Source organism: Thalassophryne amazonica, chromosome 17 (genome assembly GCF_902500255.1).
Source record: "Thalassophryne amazonica chromosome 17, fThaAma1.1, whole genome shotgun sequence".
NCBI lineage: Eukaryota > Metazoa > Chordata > Actinopteri > Batrachoidiformes > Batrachoididae > Thalassophryne > Thalassophryne amazonica.
The window spans coordinates 64,488,399-64,510,356 of record NC_047119.1 but is presented as its reverse complement, the minus strand read 5'-3'; the positions used below and the strand labels follow the sequence as shown (position 1 = coordinate 64,510,356).

At 43.0% G+C, this 21,958-nt stretch overlaps 1 protein-coding gene across 3 annotated transcripts in view; it reads right to left on the bottom strand.

The window, feature by feature from the left end:
- The window catches only part of hmgcs1 (3-hydroxy-3-methylglutaryl-CoA synthase 1 (soluble)), a 62,624-nt gene that overhangs the window by 37,842 nt on the left and 2,824 nt on the right, over positions 1–21,958 (bottom strand). For all 3 annotated transcript variants that reach the window (XM_034192420.1, XM_034192419.1, XM_034192418.1), the window contains exons 2-4: positions 9,408–9,856; positions 5,763–5,888; positions 1,167–1,331 (exon numbers count right to left, since the gene is read on the bottom strand). In XM_034192420.1, the coding sequence (XP_034048311.1) occupies positions 1,167–1,331; positions 5,763–5,888; positions 9,408–9,855 (739 nt within the window). In that variant the 5' untranslated portion in view covers position 9,856. The remainder of the gene's footprint in view (positions 1–1,166; positions 1,332–5,762; positions 5,889–9,407; positions 9,857–21,958) is intronic.

Here is a 21,958-nt window from a genome sequence, read left to right as displayed (position 1 = left end):
TTTTACTAGGTGTTTCTTTTCAATGAAGCGATTTCTTCTCCTCTGCTGTTATATACATCCTCCGTGCCATTATTTTTTTTTCAGAATAATCCAGTTTTATCACAGTTAAGCCCTTGTTGAGGGACACAGCCTTCCTTAGCAACAAGGGCAGCAAAATGTGTGACGTATTCATCCGCTGCCTTAACGTCCGCACTAGAAGCTTCTTCTCTCCTCTTTCCTTTTTACTCCAGTGGCGTCCCGAAGCGCGACTCGTAACTCAGATTTCCGCTCATATTCCAAACAGAAATATGGACTGAGCAACGGCTCGTATTTCAAAAAACTCGTATGTTGAGGTTCCACTGTATAATTTCACAGAATTACTAGTTCAGACATCCAATCATGTCTCACTGGGAAAGACAAATCCACTTTCATTTGTTTAACCCACCAGCAGTGGACACCAGACCAGACCGAGGCTTTAGAAATGAATTTCAAACCACTCATTGAGAAGGAAGGAAGATGTCTCTGCTTCAGGGTTGTGTGGATTTGTGACCAGGTTATGTGAGTTTAAGAAAATAACCACCATGAAGCGATCAGAAAATAATGGTTTAAATGTGATTTAATGCCATTTCTGTGTTGATATTTTCTCTCTCTCACTCACTCACTCACAAAAAATGCTTTCTGCGTGGTGTCAAAGTTTTGTTGAGTTTTATAATGCAAACAATGTGAAAAACGACAAAATGATGCTTTATTCTCTGATTTAGGGCATTTTTGTGCACAAGCATTGTGTCCCTCTGACTGACAAACACACCTGTTCCTATTCCATCATGAATCTACAATCCACTAACCATCCAGCAGGTGGCAGATATGTCTATGAAAAATTGTATAGGCAAAATAAAGCTGCTTTTTTGATGGATCTGAGGCACCAAAGTTCACCAGATGCAAAAACGTTTGCCATTATATTCCTTTTTAGTGTGGCAAGTTACAAGAACATAGCATTTTATTGTTTTTGAGTTGTCAAACTGGAGAGGATGGACTCATTTAACCTCCTTTTAGAGGATACAGGCCAAGGTTTTTCTGAAGCCTAGGACTTACGCACAGCATATATTTTTTTAAGATGACCCCTGTACAAGCCAAAATAAGACAAATTGTGTTGAACTATTTGAAGCTCTGTCATGAATCATACACACCTCTTTGCCATTGGGCATGGATCTTGTTCCGGTAGACAGAGTAACAGCGGTCTAAGGCACTCAGGTAGCACTCAATGGATAGTTTGCCATCCACCACGGGGTACTCTGACATCATGTCTGGCTTGTAGAAGTCATAGGCATGCTGCATATGGGTTCCTCGTAGACCTGCATCAGAATCAGATCATTTATAAGCAATAGTTATTGTCAAGTAAGAAGCCACTTTGTTTCTGCAATAAGTCATATCATGTCCACTGGAAAAAAAAAAAGCAAAATCTTGTATCACATGTCCATGCACCTGCCTGCACATAACTTGTTGGCAGTTCTGTTAAATTTAAAGCTGGAAAGTTTATACTTTATATATACACACCAAATATTATTTGGGGGGCATTTTATTTATTAAAGGCGGCACAGTGGCTTAGTGGTTAGCACTGATGCTTCACAGCAAGAAGGTCGTGGGATCACTTCCCACCCTTTCTGTGTGGAGTTTGTATGTTCTTCTCGTGTCTGTGTGGGTTTCCTCCAGGCACTCCGGTTTCCTCTCACAATTAAAAACATGTTTATTTAGGGTCTGCTCCTTTCTCTGCCTGCTGACCAAGGCAGGGTCCCTACATCTGGAGTTGATCCCTGGGTGTCAGACTGTGGCTGCCCACTACACCCGGTGGTTGATTGTGTCTAACTAATTAGGATGCGTTAAATTTCGTTCTGTGTACACATACATATATATATATATATGTGTGTACAATGACAAAAAAGCCTTTCTTCTTCTTCTTCTATCTTGTGGTTGACAGACTGGAAGGCGGGGGATAATAAAAACAATAATCAATACTCTTGAGCGTAAAACAGGCCATCCTAAAGAGTACGGCTGTGTTTTCTTTTTGCAACACTAGACAATAGGAAAGTAAAATAATATACATCTAGAGCAGTGGTTTTCAAAAGGGGGCACAAGGGATGGGTATCATGAACCTTTTTTTTTTGAGAATCATTAAGAAATTATTCGATCTACCGACATCAATGGCCTTTTTGTTTAACAATTCCCTTATTGATCCTTCAGAGCGGCCGTTGTTTTTGAGGGTGTGTTTTCAAGAAAATTATTTCTTTATGATGACTGCAGACCCTGCAGCAGATCTGTAATGAAACGCTTCTGCAGTGGCTGTTCTTGAAGCAATGAACCAACGAAGCAGTGCTGTGACCCACTGCTTCATTGCTTCATTCAGGCTTCGCTGCTTTTCAGAAGCGGCAAGTCCGCGTCTCAACCCCTGTCAAAGCCATTTAAATATGTCAATCATGGGTCACTTTTGTGCGGATTATCTTGTCTTGTTGCAGACAAGAAACGAGCTTTGTCCTCCGTTCCGTCTACACAGCTCCAAATGCTACGCGGCTCTCTGCCGAGACAGATTTCAGACGGAATTAATAACTTCAAAGCAAATCACCGTTTAAAATCAAATGACACCTCTTTCCAAATGTTGTAACACAGACAACAGACCTTTCCCTCCCAAAATGAGACGTCCTGTGTGGCTATACTATACTAAAATATGAAATGGAGCCTAATAATCACAAAAATCAAATCAATCAACATTTATTTAGAAAGCACTTTACAGCACTGACTGGTGTCCAAAGTGCTTAACATTAAAAACATAAATTCAAAAAAATAAAACACATAGAATAAAATTTTAAAACACATAAAAAACAGAACATGTCACCTCCCGACTAAGTGTTAAAAGCCAGTTTAAATAAATAAGTCTTTAACTTAAATTTAAAAAGTGCTAGGTCAGGAATAGTACGTAACTCAAGAGGTAGCTCATTCCACAGTCTGAGGCTGGCGACCGTGAAAATGGGCTTTTTACCCCCACAAAATAGGGGTAAAAAGAAACAAAATGGAGCAGACTTACCCAGAGTGATTCTAAATATGATTCACTTAATTACTTTTAATTATTTTTTAAGCGAAATGGGGAATGATAACGAAATGGGGGTTTAACATAATGAAATGGAGTAGACTGACTCCAAATATGATTAAATTAATTACTTTTTCTTAATTATTTTTAAGCAAAATGGAGAGAAATGGGGACTGATAATAACAAACGGGTAAAACATAGCGAAATGGAGCAGACTGACCCAATGACTGAAGTTTCAGGTCCTGAACACCAGATGGCGCACCTGCCCCTACTACATGTACTGAGCGCATAAAAGCTAAGCAATTAAATAAAAGTAATTATTTGGAGTCAGTCTGGTTCACTCTGCTCCATTTCATTACATTTTCCCCCCATTTCGTGATTATCAGTCCCCATTTCACATTTTAGTATGGCCTGTCCTGCGTTCTTTATGAATTACGTCCTGACGTGCAGCACAGCCGGCTACAAGAGCTCAACTCAGAGTCTATGGAGTTAGATTTGTGCCATTAATGTCAAAGGAAATGCTTTTGAGAAAAACTGCAGATTTTGTTTATTTCATTTACAGTGAGGAAAATAAGTATTTGAACACCCTGCGGTTTTGCAAGTTCTCCTACTTATAAATCATGGAGGGGTCTGAAATTTTCATCTTAGGTGCATGTCCACTGTGAGAGACATAATCTAAAAACAAAAATCCGGAAATCACAATGTATGATTTTTTTTTAATAATTTATTTGTATGTTACTGCTGCAAATACGTATTTGATCACAGACCAACCACCAAGAATTCTGGCTTACACAGACCTGTTAATTTTTCTTTAAGAAGCCCTCTTATTCTGCACTCTTTACCTGTATTAATTGCACCTGTTTGAACTTGTTACCTGCATAAAAGACACCTGTTCACACAATCACACTCCAACCTGTCCACCATAGCCAAGACCAAAGAGCTGTCTAAGGACACCAGGGACAAAACTGTAGACCTGCACAAGGCTGGGATGGACTACAGGACAACAGGCAAGCAGCTTGGTAGAAGACAACTGTTATGATTATTTATTAGAAAGTGGAAGAAAAACAAGATGACTGTCAATCTCCCTCGGTCTGGGATTCCATGCAAGATCTCACTTTGTGGGGTAAGAATGATCCTGAGAAAGCTCAGAACTACACAGGAGGACATGGTCAATGACCTGAAGAGAGCTGGGACCACAGTCACAAAGATTACATTAGTAACACATGATGCTGTCAGGGTTTAAAATCCTGCAGGGCAGCAAGGTCCCCCTGCTCAAGCCAGCACATGTCCAGGCCCATTTGAAGTTCACCAGTGACCATCTGGATGATCCAGAGGAGGCATGGGAGAATGTCATGGGGTCAGATAAGACCAGAATAGAGCTTTTTGGAATCAACTCCACTTACCATGTTTAGAGGATGAGAACAACCCCAAGAAAACCATCCCAACCGTGAAGCATGGGGGTGGAAACATCATACTCTGGGGGTGCTCTTCTGCAAAGGGGACAGGACGACTGCACCGTATTGAAGGGAGGATGGATGGGGTCATGTATTGCGAGATTTTGGCAAACTACCTCCTTCCCTCAGTAAGAGCATTGAAGATGGGTCATGGCTGGGTCTTCCAGCATGACAATGACCCCAAACACACAGCCAGGGCAACTAAGGAGGGGCTCTGTAAGAAGCATTTCAAGGTCCTGGAGTGGCCTGGCCAGTCTCCAGACCTGAACTCAATAGAAAATCTTTGGAGGGAGCTGAAACTCCAAACCTGAAAGATCTAGAGAAGATCTGTATGGAGAAGTGGACCAAAATCCCTGCTGCAGTGTGTGCAAACCTGGTGAAAAACTACAGGAAATGTTACCTCTGTAATTGCAAACAAAGGCTACTGTACCAAATATTAACACTGATTTTCACAGGTGTTCAAATACTTATTTGCAGCAGTAACATACAAATAAATTATAAAAAAAAAAAAAAAAAATCATACATTGTGATTTCCGGATTTTTTTTTTTTAGATTATGTCTCTCACAGTGGACATGCACCTAAGATGAAAATTTCAGACCCCTCTGTGATTTCTAAGTGGGAGAACTTGCAAAATAGCAGGGTGTTCAAATACTTATTTTCCTCACTGTATGTCCAGAGATCAAGGATCCAGTGACCAATTTCATATTTATTTACTTTAAGACTTAATATTGACATAGAAATGTTTGAAAAGGGTGTAAAATGTGTAAATGCATAGACAGTTCCTTAAAAAACACACAAATACTTTTAAAATGTGTTTAAGATGTGTAAGAATAAAAGAAAGAATAAAAGAAACACATGATGATATTGAAATTGTGTGCATGTGTGTCGTGGGGGGGGGGGCCTGACTCTCCCACTATGTCATAAATAATATTTAGAAGAAAAAAAAAACAAAAAAAAAAAACATTTAAACGCACACACACACACACGTTAAAAAAACAAAACAATGAAAAACAGTTGGACCCACCCATACCGCATGTTTGTTAATTATATAACTGGTAGGCAGCTCAGTTTTTGAACTGAACTGCCAGCCAATAGATCTTTAACCCCAGACTGAGCTGCCTAAAAAGTGGGCATTTATAAAGAACAAAAAGCTGGGAAAAAAAAACCCCAAAACAAAACAAGCACAAAGCAAACTTATTGACTCACTCATTAAGTTAACACTTCCATACAGGTTTATTTGTTGACTGACCTCGTTCAAATGCCAACGGAGCATTGGGTCCAACCAACATTGCCACTGCACCTGCTCCTCCTGTGGGCCGGGCATTTCCAGAGGCGTAAACGGCAATATCTCCTGCTACCACCAAAGCATAACGCCCTACAGAAAGGAAAAAGACTTCACTAAAAAAAATAATAATAAAATTTACTAGAAAAAAACACTACGTAAGCACAACAGATTAAATCTGATAATATGCTACAAACACGTTGCATTTGACAAACAGTTGAAAAATTTTCCAGAATCAATGTGCTATCATACACAAAAGAAATTCCATGTCAACTTAATTATTAAGCAATATACACAAACGCGTTTGACGATGCAATTTTCTTCAACCACAGCTGTTCTACTTCCAGCTCGTTCACTCAATTTTTGAGAACTGCCTACTTGACAGATTTACCCAGACGGTCTAAAACCAGTTTAGCACATCTAAAACAGGCAAAAACATATAAAGCTCTTGGTGAAAACCTATCAAGTCCGGGTATAAACTTACAATTAAATGTCACATACTCACTGTGTTCCCCTTATTTAAGGTCTATATCTATAACTGTTTAATAATTATAGACTGCTTTTCAGGCTATTTTTAATAGGGCAGAAAACATTAGGTCAATGGCAAAGTATAAACAATTTTCGTTATGTGGAAGGGCAAATTGTCACAATATTAATACAGTAAATTGATTGATAGAATATTTTATTAAACCCTTTAAAAATAGAAGCAATGCAATCACATCATAATTACACAAGGCTGGGCTGCATTATCCCAATGTTTGATCAAATAAAAATTCAGCTCTGAACAGTGAATGCTGCCAATCTTGGAGTGCAGACATTCAGATCAGAAGCTGTGGCTACGTTGACTGACTTCATCAACCAACAATTTGGGACCGTATGGCCATGAGGTCTAAATTTGATTAGCATAGCCATAGCCTGTAATTTTGTATGGGTCTGCCTACCCGAAGTTGGGCAGTGGGTCAGATTTCTGTAGTGCTGAACATGATCAAAATATTCCAATGACAGACAGACAGTCTTCGGGGGTTGAGAGCGCGGCGAGCTCCCAGCCCCCATCGACAGGCTGACACCCCGCTGGAACAACCAGATCATTTCCAACGTGAAAGCTTTGTTGATCCGGGACCTCGTCTGACTCACAAAAAGGCAGAAGATGTGGACATCAGCACTTTATCGGCACATTCCACCGTTACAGGAGTTTTTTTCATGGAAAAAGAAGCGGAGGGATGCGCCACCGTGCCGCTCATGGCGCGGCACAAAACCACCTTGGTGTTGGTATCACAGAACGGCTTAAAGGTGGATTTCAGATGGATTCCGGTTGCTTTTCAGTCGTGTGATTATCCGATTGTGACTGTGCATGAGCTGGACCTGCCCCAACATGTCCTGGAAGGCTTCATCACGGCGTTGCTTTGCGCCATGCGGCTCCACCGCGACACGCGGAATTCCTCCGCACGTCTGTCTCAATGTGCCAATGCCAATCCTCAATGCGCGCTTCGCGGTGGAGCTGCATGGCGCAAAGCAACGCCATGATGAAGCCTTCCAGGTCATGCTGGGGCAGGTCCAGCTCATGCACAATCACAATCAGATAATCACACCACTGAAAAGCAACCGACAGCCGTCTGAAATCCACCTTTAAGCCGTCCTGTGAGACCAACACCGAGGTGGTTTTGTCCCGCGTAATGAACGGCTCGGTGGCGCGTCCCTCCGCTCCTCTTTCCATGAAAAAAAACACCTGTAACAGTGGAATGTGCCGTTCATTTCTAAACTGGACGCTGTCTTGATCCGGTATGTCGTCTGACTAGCACAGGAATTGTGAAAAGAGTGGACATCAGCATTTTTTCGGCAGATTGAGACAGACGTGCGGAGGAATTCCGCGCGTCACGGTGGAGCTGCATGGCGCAAAGCAACGCCGTGATGAAGCCTTCCAGGACATGTTGGGGCAGGTCCAGCTCATGCACAATCACAATCGGATAATCACACCGCTGAAAAGCAACCGACAGCCGTCTAAAATCCACCTTTAAGCCGTCCTGTGAGACCAACACCGAGGTGGTTTTGTCCCGCGTAATTAGCGGCACGGTGGCGCGTCCCTCCGCTTCTTTTTCCATGAAAAAAAACTCCTGTAACGGTGGAATGTGCCGATAAAGTGCTGATGTCCACATCTTCTGCCTTTTTGTGAAAGTCAGACGAGGTCCCGGATCAACAAAGCTTTCACGTTGGAAATGATCTGGTTGTTCCAGCGGGGTGTCAGCCTGTCGATGGGGGCTGGGAGCGCGCCGCGCTCGCAGCAGTTGTGGGCCGTCCTTAAAGTGGCAGTAACACTCCTTAATCTGTATAATCCCCATAAAATCATCCCTGAAAGCCATACTAATTTTCCAAACGGTGTCCACCTGGAGGTCTCTCACAGTTTCTGGAAAAAAATTGATGCAGCAAAGCTCCAAATGGTTCAGACATTTATTTGCAATAAAAAACGACGAGAGGGTGGACCAGTGCTCACACAAAGCCTGCTCACTGGCGAATGATGCAACCGACAGGTGTAAAAAAACTCACGCATGCGCACGAAGGTTCAAACTTGGCTGATGCAATCACACGTGATTCAAATCCATATGGTTTTTGAAAAAAATAAAAAGGTCGGATACTTTTCTAACAGACCTCGTATATTGCATACATATGGGTCTACATGACCATGCACGTCACAGGATTTTGATATATTTAAGTATTCTTATGCGATTATTTCACTCGGTTTCTTATTTTGGACATATTTTATGTTTTCACTGACAAAAACTATCTAAAACTTGTTTTCACCAGGATGGATTTTGGTAGGTTTTAAACATGAGTCAAAAAAGGCCCAACACTGGATTTACAGTTCAATATTGCTTCTATTTAGTGATTGTTGTACAATAAGTTTATGCCTTATTCAGTGACTTGGAAATGTCCATCTGTCCAGCCCCTGATATATCCCAAGAAAGCTGGCTGTAGAACTATGGATTTAATCCATATATTTAGAATAAACTGTCCCCATGCCAACTTTTTGTGTGTGTTTTTTAAGTTGATCACACAACACATGAAATATTTTTTGTTCATATTTTCTGCAATGAAAGACAAGTTTAAGCAAATGTAAAGATGACTGCAGTTTTGTTTTTTTTTTTGTTTTGTTTTTTTGCATTTTCCATATAATCCAAACCTTGTCTGATTTGGGGTTGTAAACACGAGTAAACAAAATAGACCAGCCTTTCTCCTCAAATCATGAAGTCAATTGCACATGCTAAGGAGCTCTGTAGTGCTCAACTTGTATTGGCAACTCATCTCCAGGTTAATGTAAAGATAAATTAAACAGTCTCTATCCGTAAGTGATTTAGCCAGGTGGTAGCTCAAATATATAACTTGGTCTTATGAACTGCAAAAGTTTTTACCTTTTTTGGAGTTGCCACTTGATCACAAAACAATATTATGGTCCATGAAAACAAATTTAAGATGTTGGGTGCTACACTGTTCATGAGTGAACATCACAACACTATTGTAACCTCTGCATATATGCTGTACTACAACACTACCAATATTGTGCATCCATGAATCATAGTTTAACACCAAAATACAGCAAAATTAGGATACGGTACTCACCATCCCATGAGCTGGACTCCACCCAATTGACAGCATTGAAGAGGGCTGCAGTGCCACCATAGCAGGCATTGGTAGTGTCAATACCCTCCACATCAGTATTGCCAGACTCTTCAAACAGCTGCATGATGACAGTCTTGACAGACTTTGACTTGTCTATAATGGTTTCAGTGCCGACCTCCAGTCGTCCCACACTGTTGTAGGACAGGCCGTTTTTCTCCATCAGCCTCTGGACCACCGTCAGGCACAAGGAATTAATGTCCTCACGGTCTGAGCAGAAACCCATACAAGCTTGGCCCAGGCCCACAGTGTATTTACCAGCTGAAACACCATCAAAATGCTCCATTTCAGCCTGTTCAACATACTGAGAGGGGAAGTACAGCTCCATGGCAATGATACCAACATCACTGGGCCATGGACCCAAACATTTGACTGCAGCTGATCCAGGCATCCTATATGGGTACAAACAAGGGGGGGGGTTCACGCTGAATATTTTACAAGTGTAAAGGCCCCCTGACACGAGCATGACTTTGATTCATGCACTAGCATGGCCTGTGTCATGATGTGTCGTGCTGGAGAGGAAACTCTTCTTTAACGGTTGCAGACTGAATGCGAGAGGGGCGCCGGTGTGTGCTACTATGCAGAGAATTTTGAAATGTTCAAAAAAAAAAAAATTTCACGCATAATTCTTGTGCTACGTGGTGCAATCTAATCGCCAAATCGCCAACACGACGTGCAGCTCATCAAGTGGAGTAAAGAAGTGAAGGGAGCGATTGGTAACGTCAGCGGATCGCATCAAAACGCAGCTCATCTGAGCGATTATAACAAGTTAAGTCTGTTATAAACATACTTTAACAGCTGCACACAAGGAGGAAAGAACACACAATTGTTTTTACCAAGCCACGACAATGTAAACATGACAAATATTTATCTTTTTAGATGGCTCAAAATGCTTTATGCAGCTTGTTAGGCGTGCGCGAACGGCTGAAGCTGGAGTCTCCTCCGCGATTCAGGAAGCAATTACAGCCGTTTTCACCAGCCAATTCACAGACAAACTGATTAATCCGCCACAAAATAATTATTTTATATACACAGCGTCCAGCACAGAGCACGTAGCAGGCAGTGGAACAAAGAACAGCATCCACCTGGGAACCCAGTAGGTGGGATCATCACGACGACGTGTGTGCTAGTGCGTGAATCAAAGACATGCTCGTGTCACTGCACCTTTACATTGTGTGGTAGACATTTAGGGTAAGCATAAACACAAGAGTTAAGTGCCTGCAATAACTGACTGCAGTGTTTAATATTTGGGTATGGCTTACCCACATGCAGGACTAACCAGAGTTGCCAATCAGAAAGATACAATATGAAGTAGTGCAAGTTATTCGTTTATTTTCTATACCCACTTAAATCTGCTTCTTCAAGCAATCATAGGGTGTGAGGTGGGGTAGACCCTGGACAGGATGCCAGTCTATCGCAGGGCTAGTGTATGTTATTTTCATAACTGTTTGCTTTTCTAACTCTTTTTAGTGTACATGTGGGTTCTCTTAGCATTTGCATTCTTGCACATTTTGCTTATGCTTCTGTAAGCCATATGCTTGTGTTACTGTCTTAGTAATCATTTGTACTTTTGAGACTTTGATGTGCTATGCGGGTTTGTTCATGTTTTTATATGTTTCAAATAAATCATTAAAAAAACAACTATCTTGCATCAGTCTAAGAATTTTATTTTGTTTACGTTTGCTGTAACTAGGGATGCACCGATCCCGATACCAGTATCGGGTTATCGGCCCGATACCGTGTTCATTTACTTGTAATCATAAAACCTCTGTGATACTACAACACCTGATACCCCTTTAACAGCAGTGTGATGTCAACCTCTCAATGGAGGATATTCACGCACACGCTCTGTAATTTCCGGACTGTAAAGTTGCTACATTTTCATATGTTTTGAACACTGCAGATTAAACAATAATGCGGCTAAATTTATGGACTTTTACAGGCTTTCATGTAATTCACTCATAAGTCAAAATATGTCCATCAATGCTGGCCATTGATTGGCTGGAAGCTGCAGTTGTTGTGTGGAGTAAATTCACAAAAAGAGTAAATAAAAACATCTCATTAACATCTCAGTTCCCACAGGCAACAGGTTATTCTGTGTGCACACGATGAAATCATCCCATGATCCACAAAGAAAAAAATAAATAAATAAAATAATGTTAAAATTACTCTGTTTTGCCTCCGTGCAGTGCGAAGATGCTGCCCAACACCGTGCTCCTCCAATATTTACATGTTCCACCCTTGGGGGAAAAAAAACATTTACAGTATGTGTTTGTGTATGTTAGAGGTACGTATTTCATTAAAAGCTTAAAAAATAAAAAAATATTTTAAAAAAATAGTGTGGAGAGTGAAACACTGTTTAGCTCAGTGTCACACATTGTAGATAAAAACAGAAACAGGCTCACAGCTGATAACACAGAGAAGCTTCCTTTCATAAAAAAAAAAAAAAAAAAAAAATCAGCCCCTCACATTTTCAACAAAGGCTTTTAGTCCTCATAGACATAAATAAAATGACTGATGGACAATTTCAGTTATGTTACTGGTGTGGTGTTGCATATTTTGTGGTGCTGAAGTCCACAGGTTACATTTAAGTTGATGTCTGCCAGTTTCATGTTTGTCAAGAAACACATGGTTAATGATAGACAATCTGTTGTAGTCAAAAAGTGAAATTACGCGTTTTAAGTGAAATGTTTGTGAATAAAAACATAAGCAAATGATATTGGTAGCAGTTACAATCAAAAAGTAAGAACAACTGATGAATAAAACATGTTTTCAAAGTCATCATAAAACTAATGGTATCATTAAGTATTCGTATCAGTACTTGGTATCGACGAGTACACAAATGTATGCACTCATACTTGTACTCAGTCTGTAAAAACAGTGGTATCGGTGCATCCCTGGCTGTAACATATAATAAATAGTCCCTATAGAAATTTAACAACATCACCAGCAGTATACATAAGTGATCAGAGAATGCAGTATCACCATTATGCAATTTTTATGGCCAAGGAAAAGTAATTTGGTCTTAATTTCAGAATTCCACAGCAGGTGTCCAATTAAGTTCAGTGGGAGGAGGTGTTGTTTTGTCTTTAAAAATATTATTTCTCTCAAAACGAGAGTTACGAATGTAACTACGGTTCTATGAATTCCGGATGACCGCCAGAGGGCGGTGCTTTAGCACCTGGATCAATCAATCAATCAATTTTTTTATATAGCGCCAAATCACAACAAACAGTTGCCCCAAGGCGCTTTATATTGTAAGGCAAGGCCATACAATAATTATGTAAAACCCCAACGGTCAAAACGACCCCCTGTGAGCAAGCACTTGGCTACAGTGGGAAGGAAAAACTCCCTTTTAACAGGAAGAAACCTCCAGCAGAACCAGGCTCAGGGAGGGGCAGTCTTCTGCTGGGACTGGTTGGGGCTGAGGGAGAGAACCAGGAAAAAGACATGCTGTGGAGGGGAGCAGTGATCGATCACTAATGATTAAATGCAGAGTGGTGCATACAGAGCAAAAAGAGAAAGAAACAATGCATCATGGGAACCCCCCAGCAGTCTACGTCTATAGCAGCATAACTAAGGGATGGTTCAGGGTCACCTGATCCAGCCCTAACTATAAGCTTTAGCAAAAAGGAAAGTTTTAAGCCTAATCTTAAAAGTAGAGAGGGTGTCTGTCTCCCTGATCTGAATTGGGAGCTGGTTCCACAGGAGAGGAGCCTGAAAGCTGAAGGCTCTGCCTCCCATTCTACTCTTACAAACCCTAGGAACTACAAGTAAGCCTGCAGTCTGAGAGCGAAGTGCTCTATTGGGGTGATATGGTACTACGAGGTCCCTAAGATAAGATGGGACCTGATTATTCAAAACCTTATAAGTAAGAAGAAGAATTTTAAATTCTATTCTAGAATTAACAGGAAGCCAATGAAGAGAGGCCAATATGGGTGAGATATGCCCTCTCCTTCTAGTCCCCGTCAGTACTCTAGCTGCAGCATTTTGAATTAACTGAAGGCTTTTTAGGGAACTTTTAGGACAACCTGATAATAATGAATTACAATAGTCCAGCCTAGAGGAAATAAATGCATGAATTAGTTTTTCAGCATCACTCTGACACAAGACCTTTCTGATTTTAGAGATATTGCGTAAATGCAAAAAAGCAGTCCTACATATTTGTTTAATATGCGCTTTGAATGACATATCCTGATCAAAAATGACTCCAAGATTTCTCACAGTATTACTAGAGCTCAGGGTAATGCCATCCAGAGTAAGGATCTGGTTAGACACCATGTTTCTAAGATTTGTGGGGCCAAGTACAATAACTTCAGTTTTATCTGAGTTTAAAAGCAGGAAATTAGAGGTCATCCATGTCTTTATGTCTGTAAGACAATCCTGCAGTTTAGCTAATTGGTGTGTGTCCTCTGGCTTCATGGATAGATAAAGCTGGGTATCATCTGCGTAACAATGAAAATTCAAGCAATACCGTCTAATAATACTGCCTAAGGGAAGCATGTATAAAGTGAATAAAATTGGTCCTAGCACAGAACCTTGTGGAACTCCATAAATAACTTTTAGTCTGTGAAGAAGATTCCCCATTTACATGAACAAATTGTAATCTATTAGACAAATATGATTCAAACCACCGCAGCGCAGTGCCTTTAATACCTATGGCATGCTCTAATCTCTGTAATAAAATTTTATGGTCAACAGTATCAAAAGCAGCACTTCTAACAGAACAAGCACAGAGATGAGTCCACTGTCCGAGGCCATAAGAAGATCATTTGTAACCTTCACTAATGCTGTTTCTGTACTATGATGAATTCTAAAACCTGACTGAAACTCTTCAAATAGACCATTCCTCTGCAGATGATCAGTTAGCTGTTTTACAACTACCCTTTCAAGAATTTTTGAGAGAAAAGGAAGGTTGGAGATTGGCCTATAATTAGCTAAGATAGCTGGGTCAAGTGATGGCTTTTTAAGTAATGGTTTAATTACTGCCACCTTAAAAGCCTGTGGTACATAGCCAACTAACAAAGATAGATTGATCATATTTAAGATCGAAGCATTAAATAATGGTAGGGCTTCCTTGAGCAGCCTGGTAGGAATGGGGTCTAATAAACATGTTGATGGTTTGGATGAAGTAACTAATGAAATTAACTCAGACAGAACAATTGGAGAGAAAGAGTCTAACCAAATACCGGCATCACTGAAAGCAGCCAAAGATAACGATACGTCTTTGGGATGGTTATGAGTAATTTTTTCTCTAATAGTTAAAATTTTGTTAGCAAAGAAAGTCATGAAGTCATTACTAGTTAAAGTTAATGGAATACTCAGCTCAATAGAGCTCTGACTCTTTGTCAGCCTGGCTACAGTGCTGAAAAGAAACCTTGGGTTGTTCTTATTTTCTTCAATTAGTGATGAGTAGAAAGATGTCCTAGCTTTACGGAGGGCTTTTTTATAGAGCAACAGACTCTTTTTCCAGGCTAAGTGAAGATCTTCTAAATTAGTGAGACGCCATTTCCTCTCCAACTTACGGGTTATCTGCTTTAAGCTACGAGTTTGTGAGTTATACCACGGAGTCAGGCACTTCTGATTTAAAGCTCTCTTTTTCAGAGGAGCTACAGCATCCAAAGTTGTCTTCAATGAGGATGTAAAACTATTGACGAGATACTCTATCTCACTTACAGAGTTTAGGTAGCTACTCTGCACTGTGTTGGTATATGGCATTAGAGAACATAAAGAAGGAATCATATCCTTAAACCTAGTTACAGCGCTTTCTGAAAGACTTCTAGTGTAATGAAACTTATTCCCCACTGCTGAGTAGTCCATCAGAGTAAATGTAAATGTTATTAAGAAATGATCAGACAGAAGGGAGTTTTCAGGGAATACTGTTAAGTCTTCTATTTCCATACCATAAGTCAGAACAAGATCTAAGATATGATTAAAGTGGTGGGTGGACTCATTTACTTTTTGAGCAAAGCCAATAGAGTCTAATAATAGATTAAATGCAGTGTTGAGGCTGTCATTCTCAGCATCTGTGTGGATGTTAAAATCGCCCACTATAATTATCTTATCTGAGCTAAGCACTAAGTCAGACAAAAGGTCTGAAAATTCACAGAGAAACTCACAGTAACGACCAGGTGGACGATAGATAATAAATAAAACTGGTTTTTGGGACTTCCAATTTGGATGGACAAGACTAAGAGTCAAGCTTTCAAATGAATTAAAGCTCTGTCTGGGTTTTTGATTAATTAATAAGCTGGAATGGAAGATTGCTGCTAATCCTCCGCCTCGGGCCCGTGCTACGAGCATTCTGACAGTTAGTGTGACTCGGGGGTGTTGACTCATTTAAACTAACATATTTATCCTGCTGTAACCAGGTTTCTGTAAGGCAGAATAAATCAATATGTTGATCAATTATTATATCATTTACCAACAGGGACTTAGAAGAGAGAGACCTAATGTTTAATAGACCACATTTAACTGTTTTAGTCTGTGGTGCAGTTGAAGGTGCTATATTATTTTTTCTTTTTGAATTTTTATGCTTAAATAGATTTTTGCTGGTTATTGGTAGTCTGGGAGCAGGCACCGTCTCTACGGGGATGGGGTAATGAGGGGATGGCAGGGGGAGAGAAGCTGCAGAGAGGTGTGTAAGACTACAACTCTGCTTCCTGGTCCCAACCCTGGATAGTCACGGTTTGGAGGATTTAAGAAAATTGGCCAGATTTCTAGAAATGAGAGCTGCTCCATCCAAAGTGGGATGGATGCCGTCTCTCCTAACAAGACCAGGTTTTCCCCAGAAGCTTTGCCAATTATCTATGAAGCCCACCTCATTTTTTGGACACCACTCAGACAGCCAGCAATTCAAGGAGAACATGCGGCTAAACATGTCACTCCCGGTCTGATTGGGGAGGGGCCCAGAGAAAACTACAGAGTCCGACATTGTTTTTGCAAAGTTACACACCGATTTAATGTTAATTTTAGTGACCTCCGATTGGCGTAACCGGGTGTCATTACTGCCGACGTGAATTACAATATTACCAAATTTACGCTTAGCCTTAACCAGCAGTTTCAAATTTCCTTCAATGTCGCCTGCTCTGGCCCCCGGAAGACAATTGACTATGGTTGCTGGTGTCGTTAACTTCAGATTTCTCAAAACAGAGTCGCCAATAACCAGAGTTTGATCCTCGGCGGGTGTGTCGTCAAGTGGGGAAAAACGGTTAGAGATGTGAACGGGTTGGTGGTGTACACGGGGCTTCTGTTTAGGGCTACGCTTCCTCCTCACAGTCACCCAGTCGGCCTGCTTTCCTGGCTGCTCGGGATCTGCTGGAAGGGAACTAACGGCGGCTAAGCTGCCTTGGTCCGCACCGACTACAGGGGCCTGGCTAGCTGTAGAATTTTCCACGGTGCGGAGCCGAGTCTCCAATTCGCCCAGCCTGGCCTCCAAAGCTACGAATAAGCTACACTTATTACAAGTACCGTTACTGCTAAAGGAGGCCGAGGAATAACTAAACATTTCACACCCAGAGCAGAAAAGTGCGGGAGAGACAGGAGAAGCCGCCATGCTAAATCGGCTAAGAGCTAGTAGCTACGCTAAGCTAGCGGATTCCTAAAAACACGCAAAGTGAATAATGTGTAAATAATTTAGAGGTGATTCAGCAGAAGGAGTGCTTTAGTTAAGGCACGTAAAGATTACACTGGGAAACAAATCGTAATCTAGATAACTAGATCAAGCTAACTGCGCAGATTAAACAGCTAACAGATACAGCAAAACACCGCTGTGCTCCGGAACAGGAAGTGATACAATACCGCAGTGAGAGCCAACCACCAGACTGATGCATTATCAGAAAAAACAAAGTCACCGATTTCTACATTTGACACAAGCAGACCATGGGAAAAAAACAAGTCTAATATATGTCCATGTTGGTGTGTGGGGCCAGACACCCACTGCTTCAAATTAAAAGAGTCCACTAAGTTTAAAAAATCCTCCACCATGGGCTTGTCAGGGCAGCAGACATGGATATTAAAATCGCCAACAAGAAGAAGACGATCATAGTTGGGCAACAGTTCTGCAAGGAAGTTTGAAAACTCATTTATAAACTCCTTGTTGTATTTTGGAGGCCGGTAGATAATGGCGCAGAGCACCGGGTATTTGCGACCAACCTCAAAAACAGTCAGTTCAAAACTGGAGAAGGAAGCAGGACACTGTTTGCAGGTAAAATAACTTTTAAAAACAGCCAAAGTTCCTCCACCCCGGCCCAATGTCTGTGGAGAGTTAAAAAAGGAGCAATCGGCTGGTAAAAGTTCCACGATAGGGCTGTACTCACCGGCTTTCATCCACGTCTCCGTAACAACAACAACAACGGGCGCACTAATGTACTGCTTCAACATTCGGACAGGACACAGGGAAACTGAAACAGATATACATAGCCAAGGAAACTGGCTGGTTAACATGAAAAGTTGAAATTCTCTTGGGTAAAAAGGACGGATTAGGCCACACGTAACCCCAGATCCATCAGAATTCCATCGCAAACAGTCCCCAGCAACTGATAGGGCATGGAGCTCTCCCACCTGCTTAGCCGAAGACAGTGCAAGTAGAAAGGCAGTCTTCACTGACACCCATTTAAGATCAGCACTTTCAACTGGTTTGAAAGGGGATAAGCTTAAACCCTCCAGGACTAGAGGAAGGTCCCATGAAGGTACGCGTGCAAGCCTTGGAGGCCGCAAACGTAGAGCACCTTTCAAAAAAACGACACACTAAGAGGTGTGAACCCACTGACCGGCCATCAATGTAGACGTGCCGGGCAGAGATTGCAGCAACATAAACCTTCAAGGTAGTGACAGAAAGTCCTTTCTCCAGCAGTTCTTCTAAATATTTGAAGAGAATAGGCACAGGGCAATGCTCCGGGTCTAACTTTTGTTTCTCACACCACTGCGCAAACAGCTTCCATCTGTTGTCATACAAAGCCCTGGTAGAAGCAGCACGTGAATTAAGGACAGTCTGAACAACAGCCTGGTCACAAGAACTTAACAAGGAGTCTGGCCCCACAACGGCCACACATACAGTTGAAGGCGTTCTGGGTGAGGGTGCCAAATCCTCCCCTGTAGCTGTGACAACAAATCCTTCCTCTCCGGGAGAGCCCAAGGTTCTCCCTCGAGGAGTTTGTAAATCATGGGAAACCAAATCCTCCCAGGCCAGAATGGAGCAACGAGCAGCACCCTGTGGCTGCTCTGATCTATCCTGTGCAGTGTCAACATCAGCAGCGGGAGAGGAGGGAAGGCATAAAGGAGGCAATCCGGCCACGGGTGAGCCAATGCATCCTGCCCCAGCGGGCTGTCTGGTTCCAAGAAGGAGTACCATCGTGGGCAATGTGCCGAGGTGCTTGAAGTGAAAAGGTTCACTTCCGCTGCACCATATTTCTGCCAGATCATTTGGACCACAATCGGGTTCAGTCTCCACTCTCCCGGTGGTGGTTTCTGTCTGGAGAGTAAATCCGCTGCGCTGTTCTGTACACCGGGCAGATGAACTGCTCTGACACTCTGAAGGCGAGGCAATGCCCATAAGAGAAGCTTCCGAGTTTCTGCCAATGAGTGATTGGACCTGGTGCCCCCCTGATGGTTTATGTGATAGACTGTTGACGTGTTGTCTGACCGGACAAGAACATGTCTTCCTCTCAGGGCCGGGAGGAAATGCTTGAGAGCCAGTCGCACAGCGCGAAGCTCCAGCACGTTTATGTGTTGGAGTCTCTCCTGGGGACTCCAGACACCCCTCACCATCCTGTGATTCCACACGGCCCCCCAACCTTTGAGTGATGCATCTGTAACAACCACCTCTCGGCGAGAAGGAACAGAGCCTAGAGGGACACCCTTGCAGATGAAGTCCACGTTCCCCCAGGGTTTGAGGTGCAGAAGGCACTGGCTGGAGAGTCGTACAAGCCTGTGCTGATGCAACTTTGAGTTGAGGCCTAGGTTGTTGATCCAAATCTGTAGGGGACGTAAAAACAGAAGTCCCAAAGGCACCACTAGCGTCATTACAGTCATTTTGCCCATCAACCGGAGCAGCAAACCAAAACGCAGCGTCACAGCCTGTTGAATGTGTGAGACGAGACGAATTACATCGTCCACTCTCTGCGGGGATGGCGATGCAGTCATAGTCAGGGAGTTGATGGCAATGCCGATGAAGGTCGTTTGTTGACTGGGAACAAGAGAACTCTTTGCAAAGTTCACTGTGAGTCCTAAATGAGAGACATGGTTCAGTAGAAGAGCTGTGTCGTTGTGCGCCTGCTCCTGAGTCGGAGCACAGACAAGCCAATCGTCTAAGTAGGGTAGGATTCTTAATCCAAGAGCTTGCAGTGGGGCTAGTGCTGCAGCCATACATCTGGTAAATGTACGAGGGGCAAGAGAGAGGCCAAAAGGAAGCACCCTGAACTGGTATGCCTGACCTTCGAAAGCAAAGCGGAGAAACTGCCTGTGATGAGGTGCCACTGGCACATGGAAACAGGCGTCTTTTAAGTTGACACTTGTGAACCAGTCTCCTGGTGTGATAGTTTGAAGGACGTCTACTGTGCGGAGCATGTGAAACTGCAGCACTTTGATATAACGATTCAGACGTCAGAGATCGGGGATAGGACGAAAGCCGCCATCCTTCTTTGGAACAAGGAAGTAAATTGAATAGAACCCCCTGAGCTGGTCTGAACTGTGAACTGGCTCTATGGCCCCCTTCTCCAGGAGTTCCAAAATCTCCCGTTGTAGGGCAGCAGACTGCACCGAGTCGGAAACAACAGTCATCCTCACCCCATTGAGCTTTGGAGGACGACATCTGAACTGAATTCTGTAACCTTCGAACAAGGTTGAAATGACCCATGGGTCTTGAACTTGAGCCTCCCAGTGGCTGAGTTGATTTCGTGAAAAACGGCTGGGGGCCAAACATTGGCAGTCAGACCCGACCACCTCTGCCTCGCATCCCTGAGGACCTCTGGGCGCGATTACTGGAAGCTCTGTGAAACCGTTCAGTTCTCGGGGGTCTGCCCGTAGGCTCACGAAAGGCAGGCTGCTGGGAGAGCTGGCCCTCAACTACAAAAGCACGTGCAGCTCTGGAAGTCGGCGGAAGCCTGGATGTAGAGTGAAAAGCTGTAGCACATCTGACTGGCTGAGGTCTGGAAGACCGGTGTAGGTCAACAAACTGTTGCCGAGATTTACTAGCCTCAACAGCACGCTCCAAAGTTTGTTGGGCCGCAGGTCCAAATACTTGGCCTGGAAGAACCGGCAGTGAACGGAGTGTGCCTCTGCAGGATTCGGATTGGGGGGACTGCGCAAGCCACACCTGACATCTAGTGATGGTAAGGGTTGACATCAGTCTGCCAAGCTCTCTGGACATATAAGCAAAAGTTTGGAGTGAGGCATCACTAAGAATTTGCGTAGCATCATCAACCTCTGTCTCCCTCAAAGACTTTGAGAGGGCAAGGGCTAAATGGGACAGTGAGTTGCCTAGGCGACCGACGCGAGCAGCTATGTCATAGCTTTTGGTGAGGAGGTCATCAGTGACCCTACACTGAGGTCGTGGGCAGCGGGCATCCGGCTGAGCAGCATCAGCTGGAGCCACAACCAGGTTCGCAATAATGCTGACAATGGCGGGCATACGGTTCAGACCATACTGCGCTGAATCACACATAGAGCTAAGGGCTCTGCAGTCCTGTGATAGATGGGTCAATGATTTGGGGTCCGCCCAACATCGGTGGAGCTCCTCGATATATGGTTGTGAAACTGGTACGTTGAACTCAGGCTTCTGAGTGACTTTGAAAAAGGCACTTGAAGCGGTGGTTTCCGCAGGGGGATTGTCGACCCCAAGCCTGGATAAAGCCAACTGAACAGCTCGTTTGACAAAGGATAGTCCAGGTCTGGTTTGCGGCATGGACTCTGCCTCAGAGGTATGAGAGCCCACTAATGAATGGCTTGGAGAAAGACCCCTCTCATCCTCATCCTCCACACAGTTTATATCACTTGTCATGTACAAGGAATCAGTTGCAGCAATAGACACGACATCTTCTTCCTGCTGAGTAACTACACTGGTCTGATCAGCCTCATTAGGGACAACTGGAACTGTCACTGCATCCCTAGGCTGTAGATTCAGAAGCAAGGACTTAATCTGAGCAAACTCAGAAGTCAACGTTTCGACCTTTTCAGCCAAAGCATGGTCATGAGTAACCTTCTTAGCAGAAGGGGCTCCTGCATGTGGGTGTTTACGGCGCTTTGGTTCCTTCCTGAGGCTGCAGGCCAAAGTCGCACTAGATATTCCACTTACCAATGCCGCAAGTCCAGCAGATCTCTCTGCCAGTGGCATGCTGGCACAATTAAGGCAGGCATCGCCAGTCAGGCCTTCCCTCAGGTGTCCGATCCCAAGACACGAGGGGCAAAACATATGTCCATCATCTGGGCTCAAGGGAGCCAAAAAGGTACTACAGCCATGCAACAAAGGCCCTGTCAACATTGTGGACTGCGTGCAG